The sequence below is a fragment of the Bison bison genome, unplaced genomic scaffold (assembly GCF_000754665.1).
Source record: "Bison bison bison isolate TAMUID 2011002044 unplaced genomic scaffold, Bison_UMD1.0 scf7180017864472, whole genome shotgun sequence".
Classification (NCBI taxonomy): Eukaryota; Metazoa; Chordata; class Mammalia; order Artiodactyla; family Bovidae; genus Bison; species Bison bison.
In genome coordinates this window covers 1,497,946-1,509,016 of record NW_011495033.1, presented here as the reverse complement: position 1 = coordinate 1,509,016, position 11,071 = coordinate 1,497,946, and the positions used below count along the sequence as shown (strand labels likewise).

At 36.9% G+C, this 11,071-nt stretch overlaps 1 protein-coding gene across 2 annotated transcripts in view; it reads right to left on the bottom strand.

Annotated features, from left to right (window-relative positions):
* The window catches only part of YWHAE (tyrosine 3-monooxygenase/tryptophan 5-monooxygenase activation protein, epsilon), a 35,386-nt gene that overhangs the window by 2,893 nt on the left and 21,422 nt on the right, over positions 1-11,071 (bottom strand). For both annotated transcript variants that reach the window (XM_010861349.1, XM_010861348.1), the window contains exons 2-5: positions 8,763-8,962; positions 5,609-5,715; positions 4,765-4,971; positions 2,647-2,783 (exon numbers count right to left, since the gene is read on the bottom strand). In XM_010861349.1, coding sequence (XP_010859651.1) covers positions 2,647-2,783; positions 4,765-4,971; positions 5,609-5,715; positions 8,763-8,962 — 651 coding nt within the window. The remainder of the gene's footprint in view (positions 1-2,646; positions 2,784-4,764; positions 4,972-5,608; positions 5,716-8,762; positions 8,963-11,071) is intronic.

Below are 11,071 nucleotides of genomic sequence, written 5' to 3'. Positions count from 1 at the left end.
CCCTAAAAAATTTTTTTTTTTTTTTTTTTTTTTTTAATCTGTTCCTTTTTAAGAGGACAAAATATCCTCTTAAAAGGCATACAGAAAGGGAGAAAACATTTCCTCAGATATGTATTTCTTTGCCCAGTTTCTGGATTGGGAAGGGAGAAGGGAACAAGCAGAGAGAACACATTTCCTCTCTATGAACTTGTGTATTAAACAGTCCTCTGATCATAGGTTAAAAGAAAAAGGACCGAAATTGCTTGATGAGACAAAGTGGTGCTCCCTTTAAAGAATTATGTTTGAACACACCCAAACATTAACATTCTGCAGGCAGAAAGAATACAAGCATGTATAAGTAAAGGTTTGTGAACAACATAAAGTTCATAGATTTCTTTGTTTAGAAACCCTCAATTCAAATGCTTTTTTACGCCACTTTTCACATTTAAAGTAAAAAAGGAGAAAACAATCTAAATAATCCTTAAACTAAGTGCAAGTAACATCCTAACTTCATAACCCAAATTCTTCTACATTCAGCATTGATTCTAAATCACAAAAGCAACTTAACATGTAACATTAGCAAAACAGGCAAATAATTTTTTAGTATCAACAGTTTGTAATTTCAGACAGCTTGTTTATTTTGCTAAAATTTCAACAGACCACTTGAATTTTTCAAGTTAAACTATGTTTCATAATTCCAAATATTTTGTAACACACCTCTTAAAACCTAATCTGTCTCAATGAAATTTAATTGGTCGATCTACAAAGTCATAAGGAATTGATGCAATTGAATTTCATTAGTTTAAGTGTTTAAGATTAAAGAGAAATCTACTCTAAAATGTAAACATTTTGTATAAAAAACATTCTCAACTATGAAAACATAAGTTTAAAGATATTTTATTTTTAAATAATCCATTTAACAAAACATGCTTGATAACCAAGAAAAAGAGTATCTTTGATTCTGTATAAATGGAATCACAATCTGCCTTAATCAATTCTTGGTTATGAGTGATAACAGAAAATCAGACTTATTTTTATTTTTGGAATCTAGCAACTTTATGAAAGGAGACATCTGTACCAAATAATGTGTCCCCCCCCAAAAAAAAATCACTTTTCAAAATCACTTTTTGTTGTTGGTATTTTTCACCCTCAAAAAAATATCCCAAGAGATCAAAGAGGTATAGCTTACTTTAGGTCAATACCGCTTACCAAACTCTCCACATGCTTTTTCCTTTTATCCCCTCAAACAGGCAGAGAGATATTAGTCTTCTCTGAGCTGGGGGTGACTATGAAGAGTCCACAGCTATCTGGCCATTCTTCTTAGTAGTTATTGTTAGAATACAATAGAATTTAAAGCTGGAAGGAACCCCAGTCATTAGTTCAGAGATGGTTTAGTTGGTTTTGAGTTCCACAGACTGGTAGTGGTTGCCTGCAGTGCTGTGCTGACGAAAAGTAATCTGTGACTCCATCTGGCTTTGTTGGTGAAGTGTGCAAGTAAGTCACATGCACCACAAATCTCAAGCCAAACCTAGTCAAGTTCTAAACAGTTCACAGAGCTACTGCATTTTAGAAGCAGAGTCCCCTAACTCTCACTTACCGTTAAGATAATTCTAAAACCTGACTCTGTCCTTCCACCGCCAACCTACATTCCCTGCCATCCATTTTCAGAGACATCTTTAAAAAGTTATGTTTCCAAATACAATATATATTGGTCTGACTAAGAAAAACTCCATTTAGCCTCAAGGAATACAAAATATGCTTCAGTTTGGGTAATACACTTTTAAAGGATTTGTAGCTAAAAATGACAAAATGTTGTTTCCACTCCCTGTATCACCAGAGCCAGTTACAAACACTCTTATAATTACCATGTCACACTAGTTTGTGTCCATCTCCCCATCCAGTCTCCCCACCCTTTCAATGATCTATCATGGGTAAAAACAATTCTTTAGCAATGAGTAGAATAAAATATTCTTTAAAATCAAGAAACGTGACAAATTTGGTCCTTTACATCTGGAAAACTAAGCACCCACCCTACTCCCAACCACAAGATTAAATTTTATAAAATAGGTAACTATTTACAACTGCAACATTAGAAAACAAAGAGACTATATCAGATCTCTTAAATAAGGATCTATATGAGCAGGGTGTTTCATCTGCTGTATAGAATACAGAGGAAAATTAGTCTTTATATAAAAGATTTCCACACAGGAAAGATACCATAAATACCTACTTATAACCATCTAAGTTTTAACCTGAGGATTGCCACTCAGCCAAAACAGTGACAACAACAATAAAATATAATTAACCTTAGACCCCTAAAATTGAATCTGAAGAATGGTAATATGAACTGCTTCCTCTCCCATCTTTCAAAACTGATAGAACAGAAAACTAAGTTTAGCCAATGTTATGACAGGTAAATCTTTAAATCTTTGATTATTAACAAAAGATCTCCTTTTCCAAACAGGCCTTTTACATTATTATCTTACAGACCAAAATGTAAGGCTGTACTTTGATACCATTTCCTGTAAAGGTAGTAATTAAAATTTGAGAGTTTGGAGGGTAGGCTGAGTCTAAGTTATAGCATAATAATATGAAGAAATCCCAATTTTCTAAGAGTAAATAGATTCAACAACTGAAAGAGACACATTTTAACTTCAGTCTCCTTACCATCACCCTGCATGTCTGAAGTCCATAGTGTCAGATTATCACGTAACAACTGCATGATAAGTGTAGAGTCCTTATAGCTTTCTTCACTCAGCGTGTCCAGTTCTGCAATTGCATCATCAAAAGCTGCTTTTGCCAACCTACAAGAGTTCACATAATGTATTATAAAAATAAACTAAACAAGTCCAAAATAAACTAAACAAGTCCAAAAACAGATTTTAGAAATGACGTAAGTTAAATCTCAAGTCTTTTCTTGAGTTATCACTACCAGACCCTATTAGACGCTGAATGCTTGGCACTGAAAACAGGTGTAACTAATGAAACGCCTTTTTAAATTTTGTAATCCAGCAACTGTGGAACTAGTGAAATTTTTGTTGACGTTCCACTGATTACTATGCTTTTGACAAGCAGACCTAATCCCATCCAAGCCACCATCAAAATATATGCATGTGAATGGTATTTCCAAATTCTAGTCAGTTTAACTTTAATAAAGTTTTAATGCAAAAAGAAAAAATTCTGGGACAGTATCTCACAATTTAATTCAATAAAATTTAATGTTAATAGAGCATGAAAGAAAAAACCCACAAAAATGTGATCATATAAGCCATTTACTACAGTTAAGAAACAAAATTCACCTTTACTTTTTGAGTACTGTGTACTATGTACACCAAGTGATGCTGGGAACAGGTAGGAAAAAGAGGAAAGAGACATAATATGAGTCCACAATGAACTTTTTTAAAACACCTAAAAATAGAGGGAGTGACATAAATAGCTACTATAACATAAAGTGCCAACCTGGAGAAAGTACTTCAGGGACCCAAGAGGGTAAGCAAATTAAGAAGTCATATTTGAACAATCTTAATGGGTAGAAAAAGAACAAATGGCACACTTCACATTAAAGCAGAAGCACGGAAAGGACTTAGGTTGAAGCTGTGTGTGCTACGGCTAGACTAGAGAATGGCAATCAAAGAGTCAACCAATACTATCCCTGAACAGCCATAGCTTCTTCAGTTAAGATACGTTACCTGCTTGGACTCACTCAACTAGCCATTTAGAAAGCTTTTAGATGAATTAATATTGATTTTTCATTCAAAAGAACCCACCTGACAGCTGGAAAATCTTTTTCAGGGAATATCTGATTCCTACATACCCAAGAACACCGAGGTTACTCTGTACACTTACTCCTATTGTATGATTTATCTAAAACAGGCAAATTCATAGAGATTATCAGAAAATCGGACAGAGGTGTATATACTGTTATTGTTTAGTGCTAAGTTTGTTTCAGTTGATAAAAAAGTTTTAGAAATAGATGCAACAGACAATATTGTGGGTGTACTTAATGTCTATCCACTCCCACGGACAAAGGAGCCTGGCGGGCTTCCCTGGTGGCTTAGTGGTAAAGAATCTGCCTGCAGTGCAGAAGGAGACCTGGGTTGCGAAGATGCCCTGGAATAGGATATGACAACCCATTCCAGTATTCGTGCCTGGAAAATTCCATGGACAGAGGAGCTACTGTCCATGGGGTCGCAGAGTCAGACTCGACTGAGCACACATGTACACCCGCTTAATACCATTGAACTGCACATTTAAACACAGAATGATAAACTTCATGCCGTGTATACTTAAGAAATAAAAAACCATGTACATATATTCCTTAAATTTATGTATCAAAATTGGGAATAACGTGAAGTATAAATGGGGTAACACTTTTAAATACATCAATAAGATGGCAAACTTTACAACAGAAAATACAACACAGTATGCATACTAAGAGCATAACTATATTGAACACGAGACAAAGATTGAAAGCTAATATACAAAAATGAAGATAATTCTATTATGAAAATCCCTCATTCCTTACTCCTACTCTGTAATAAGATTCTTTTCAATCTACCAATCAAATTTTTCCTCATCGCATAATTATCCTAACCACTATCCTAGTGAACTGAAATAGGTCTGTCTTTGTATCATCCAAAACAGTTGTGTTAAGAGCCAGAATTCTTCATTACAGGGCCAAGCCAAGGAAGGCAGCCCCAGGGAACAAGACAGAAAAACAAGGAGCTATTTTTTTTGGTAACCTTTTTCACTTTCAGTCAAGTTTTTTTCTCTTTAGAGACTTACCTGCAGGCACGGTCAGGGGAATTAAGAATTTCATAGTAGAATACAGAAAAGTTGAGAGCAAGACCTAAGCGAATGGGATGTGTTGGTGGAAGTTCTGTCATTGCAATATCACTAGCAGCTTTATAAGCCACTAGGCTGTTCTCCGCAGCCTCCTTCCTGTCATTCCCTGTGGCAAATTCAGCCAGATACCTGTGGTAGTCCCCTTTCCTAAAGCAAAACAAAACAACAAAAAAACCAGAATTAGATTAATGCTTTTTAAAATAAGTTGTTAAAAATTTTTCTCTATTACATAAAATCAAGTTGTGATAAAAACATGAACAGATGTATATACTTCAATAATGCAAAAACTTTCAGGAATGACTCAGATTTCACATTTCCAAACATAAGCAAAATCCTAGAGAAATTAACTGTAAACGTTCAAAAATCAACAAATTTTATCACTTGATAGATCGGAATTAAACATAGAAAGTGGTTCCAAAGAACAGCACAACAGTTTGTTAATGAAATAAAAAAACAACTATATAAAATGTTAAGACTGAACTGTGTAATGCATTGCTTATAGCTAGCCGGTATCCCCCACACAAACAAATGAATATATAAACAGGTAACACAAAATCTAGTGCATTTTTTACAGCGATCGTCTGACCACCTCAAATGCAGTAATAGATTGTTCTTAGCAGTGAATTTGCAAATGAGTATTCAAAAACTTAAGTCTGAGAATCACTCCTCTTTTAACTATCCTTCCAACATTAAATAAAATGTTGAAAAATCTATATGAAAAACCGATGATTCTAAGAGAGCCAACATTTAATCTGATTATCTTCCCTTCTAGTATAAAACCTACATTTTATAATAGAAAACCTTGGACTCGCCAGTGTTAGCTGCTGGAATGAGGTGTTTGTCCAGTACATCCAGAATGTCACAACAGATTAACTTTAGCTCAGTCTCAACCTGAAAAAAAAAAGTCAAAAATTATTTAAGAAATTACACAAATTATCACATTCTATCTCTGGTTTTGGAGAAGAGAACCGTATTAAAGAGAACATATGTATCTGTCTCCAAACCTCCTCTTCCACTCTTGATACAAAAGCGGAGAAAACCTGTCTCCGGTTTATGTAAAGTATTTCTTCCTTCTTCCTACATGCCATTAGTTAAGTGACTGGGGGGGGGGGGACAACTCACAGTTCAGCTATAGAATTAAGATGGTGATTACTACTTACTGAATGCAACATATTAACTAGCTTTTTTTTTTTTTTTTAACTAGCTTTTGTCTCCACTTACACAGGAAAACAAAGATCACTATATTTGACCAAAGATAACTAACTTAAAGAACTTAGAAGCAGAGTGAAAACCTGAACCCAAGTAGGCCGCACGGCTAGGCTCACAGTTTCTAAGGGATGGAATAAAAACTCAAAGCCAGGCATTCTGCCTCCGGGACGCACATTCCTTAACCACTATTATGCTCAACTGTAAACCACCTTACTGATAGATCCATAACCAGCTACGACATCAAAAGTCCACAGACTGAAGTAAACACTGCCACTCATTTCAATTCGTTTATCATGCCAAAAACACGTACTACCTCTTAACACACATACACATTCTGCTCTGAATTTTGTTACTACAATGTCTTCCCTGGTGGCTCCAACGGTAAAGAATCTGCCTGCAATGCAAGAGTCCCAGGTTTGATCCCTGGGTTGGGAAGATCCCCTGGAGAAGGGAACTGAAACCCACTCCAGTATTCCTGCCTGGAGAATTCTGTGGACAGAGGAGCCTTAAGGGTGACAGTCCATGGGGTCACAAAGGGACACAACTGAGGGAATAATACTTTCACTCTTCCACAGTGAGATTGTTTAACCTTTCCAAATTCATTTTGTGCCCTCTGCAACCTTCTTTCCATTGTAAATAATTCTCCCACTCACTTCTATAATCTTGTACTGATTCTAAGTAAAACCAGCTCTCTCCTGAATGAACTACCTTCTTTATGGCTTTTCAAGTAGAGATAGACTGCTCTAAGAGGAGGAGGATTTCTGAATTCTCTTAAGTCCTCACTGACTCAGGATGACTGTTCTAATACTCCAAACCCTTCCTCCCTTGGAAGCTCATCCACTATGTTTTAAAATATCAATTCCTGTCATCAACAGATCTCTGCAGGCCCTTCAGCCACATTCACTAGTATCTACAGCTTACCTTTCCAATTCTTGGTATCACACACCAAGGCATTATCACGTTCCTTTCAATGTAGTTCTCCTTGATCTCAACTCCATGACTTTTATTTGTGCACTCTTTACTGTGCTACTCTAGCCTGGAATTTCTAAGTTCCAATATTTTACTACTGGATTACAACTTCTTTTTTTAGTTCCTTTACTGCTGTTATTTATACTTAGAGACACATCAAGACCTCCAGTCTCTTGACTCTTTCATCTCCCAATTTATCAGTTCCTCTCTTTGCTTCCTTTCCTTCTTACCCCAAATCCCACCATCTAGCACACAGACTTCTCTCTTCAGCACTCTCAACCTCATCTCCTCATCCCTCTGCAACACCAACCTGAATACCGACAATCCATATTCTTTGTTCCAATGTGTTTGAAGGTAATGGTCACACTGGTACCAGCTCACCACTTTCTATGTGATCCCAGGTAGTTAATCACTCAGAACACCCGTTTTTATCTAGAAACTAGAATAATATCTACCCTTTACAGGGTTATTTAAAGATTAAATACAGTAACTTGCACACATATTTTGTAATTTAGAAATATCTCACGTAAGTCAGCAAATGCCGTTTCCCCTTTCCCTCTATCCACCAAATTCACTCCATGCTAACTTTGTGACAGTTTTTTTATTCCTCTCACTGTACTTTTAAGAGTGTGTTTAGAATCAGTTTCTCAACACTCAACAGTGGGGGGCTACTCTATGCCTAATAGGATACTTAGCAGTAACCTCATCTCTACCCACTAGACCAAAAATGTCTCTACCAAATGTCCTCTGAGGAGCAAAGTCACTTCTGGTTTGAGAACCACTGCACTAGATTAAACTTTCTTGACCAAAAGCCACAGCAAGAAAAACATTACGTATCAGCATATACCCACATATAATATCTGAGACAATAAATTTACGCCCTCTGATATTTTCTATTCTATTATAAAAACAATGACTAGACCCATCTTCATAAGAATATTAACTGTCTCATTTTTGTACCCATATTACCTATCAACTGATGTACTTAACAGGCACATGAATATTGGTTAAGCTGTCCAGAATGGTAATTTCAAGTTACACAATGAAGTATTTTGTAGTCACCACAATAGAAACAATGATTAAATTAGTTGTCTACTTGTGTGGTGCTCTCTACAGCTTTCAAGGAAAAAAAATGTCTTCTCCTCTCTCCTCAAATACTGTATAGCTTCTAATTCTCAACCCAGATGAGTAAAAGATGCAAATCCAGTAAAATATAAAATATACACTGCAGAGGTATACAACAATGTGTGTACTAGGCTATGGTCTAAACAGTCTAACACCTAAGACATCATTCTTTGGACTTCCCTCACAGCTTAATCAGTAAAGAATCCACCCGCGATGCAGGAGACCTGTGTTCGATTCCTGGGTTAGGAAGATCCCCTGGAGAAGGAAATGGCAATCCACTCCAGTATTCTTGCCTGGAAAATCCCATGGACAGAGGAGGCTGGTGGGCTACAGTCCATGGGGTCACAAAGAGTCGGACACAACTTAGCGACTAAACCACAGGATATGACGAGATATGTCTAGGATATGCAGGCCACCCAGTAGCTCAGACAGTAAAGAATCTGCCTGCAATAGAGGAGACCCAGGTTCAATCCCTGGGTTGGGAAGATCATCTGGAGAAGCGAATGGCAACCCACTCCAGTATTCTAGCCTGGAGAAGCCCATGGACAGAGGAGTCTGGTGGGCTACAGTCCATGGGGTCGCAAAGGAGTCAGACACAACTGAGCGACTTTAACACTAGGATGTAACAATCTCACCATTTGCCGATATTCCCGAATCATTTTTAGTTTGTCTTCTCCTCCCTTGTTTTCTTCTTTCTGTTCAATGCTGCTGATTATTCTCCAGGAAGCTCTTCTAGCTCCAATCACATTTTTATATGCAACAGATAGGAGGTTTCTTTCTTCAACTGTCAACTCCACATCCATCCCTGCTACTTTCTTCATTGACTCCACCATTTCTATAAGTGAAAAGTAAAACCAGACCTTACAAACTAAGTTTTGTTAAAACATCCCTATCACAGTAAATCTTTTTCTGTCAAGCTAATGTAAAACAAAAACAAATTTTTAAGCAAAATATTACTTTCACAATCATCAAACTAGCATGAGCAAAAAAACCAAAAACCATGTAAAAGACAAAGTAAATTAAGAGCCCAGAACAAGAGGATCTAGAATATAAACTGTATGGAACCAAAATGCCAAGTATAATTTAGTATGGCTTGGAGGCATCTCTCTCATGTAAGAGAATTAGGCATGCGCACCTACCCATTTCCTAGTAAAAGTAATTCAGCTGGCCATTTAGGATAAAAGTTTTAAATTTACAGGCTCTAAAATGCATTTTTCAAAAAAAGTGATAGAAAATACATTTTCTCTCAAATTATTTCCCAACTAAATAATACTGAATTCCTATCCCCCTCAAAAAAAGTCATGGGAGGAAAGGGCATTCATTCATATAGCAAACATATAGTGAGCATTTTCATTAGTCACAAACTTATCTTTGGATTTTCCAACCCTTCCTCCTTTAGAAGGGCGCTGTCCACCTCCTATGAATTCATTCACTTGGGTGGTTCTCACTTGTTACCACTAGATGGCGAGCAAACAAAGGGGCCCAGATAAACACTGGGAGATCTTAGCACAGGGAAAAAAAAATGTAATAAAATGCATGTGGATGCAAAGGAAGTACCAAAATCCCCTCAAGAAACACTAACTGAACAAATATATTAATGAAGGGACTTCCCTGGTGGTCCACTGGTGGTCCAGTGGCTAAGACTCTGTGCTCCCAATGCAGGGGCCGGGGTCTGATCCTTCATCAGGGAACTAAGATCCAACACGGGCAAAGAAATAAATACAAAGAAAAGTTGCAAAGAAGTAAACAAATATATTAATTAAAACTATGGTTTTGAAAATGACTAAATGTCATTACCACCATGTGACTCTCCAACTGTACGGAATAAGAACTTTTGGTAATGAGACCCAAGGATCTGCATTTTACAAACATCCTTAGCGTACATTCTATGCATAATACATACATAATAATTATATGATGAAGATGGTGACTTTATGAAACACTGCTTAATGATATGCTAAATTATATGTAATCCCACGACATGATTTCCAGGAAGTATATCAGGGAGTTAATACAGGAAGTTAATACAAATATTAAGATGGTATGATCTCTAGAAACACTGCAGTAGTTCCTTACACCATAAAACTATACACATGTCCAGAGCAACTTTATTCACCATATTCAAAAGGCGAAAACAACCCAAATGTCCATCCATACAATGGAATACTGCTGCTGCTAAGTTGCTTCAGTCGTGTCCGACTCTGTGCGACCCCACAGACGGCAGCCCACCAGGCTCCCCCATCCCTGGGATTCTCCAGGCAAGAACACTGGAGTGGGTTGCCATTTCCTTCTCCAATGCATGAAAGTGAAAAGTGAAAGTGAAGTCGCTCATAAAAAACAAACTACTGATACAAGTAACAGCATGGGTGACTTTAAAAAACACCATGCTAACTGAAAAAAGCCAGACCTAAATGGACTATGATTCCACCTAAATCAAGTTAGAGAAAAAACTAAAACTATTAAAACAGAGAGGAAGTGGCTATCAAGACATGGGGGTGAAGTGAGGGGCTGATGAGCAAAGGAGTACAAAGGAAATTTGGGGGAAATAGAATTGTTCTGTGGTGGTTACATAATTGAGCACATTTACTAAAACAATTTTATGTGTAAAGTAGTGTATTATAAAATCTTACCTCAATACAGCTGAATTTTTTTAAGACGATTCTGAAGCTTTAAAAAAATATTAGAGCATATATGGTAATAAGACCATTAATTCATTTGTGGGAGCCTGAGAGCATTCATTTGAAACATCCAATTTTTTTTAACCACAGCCATGGAAAAATGACTGTGGCAGTGTTTAGAAGTAAAGGGGATTATCATTTCAAGCTCACTGCCATACTATTTCTCCAACAAAGCAATTTAAAAAGTAACCTAGGCCCTGGAGAAGGAAATGGCAACCCACTCCAGTATTCTTGCCAGGCTCCTCTGTCTATGGGATTCTCCAGGC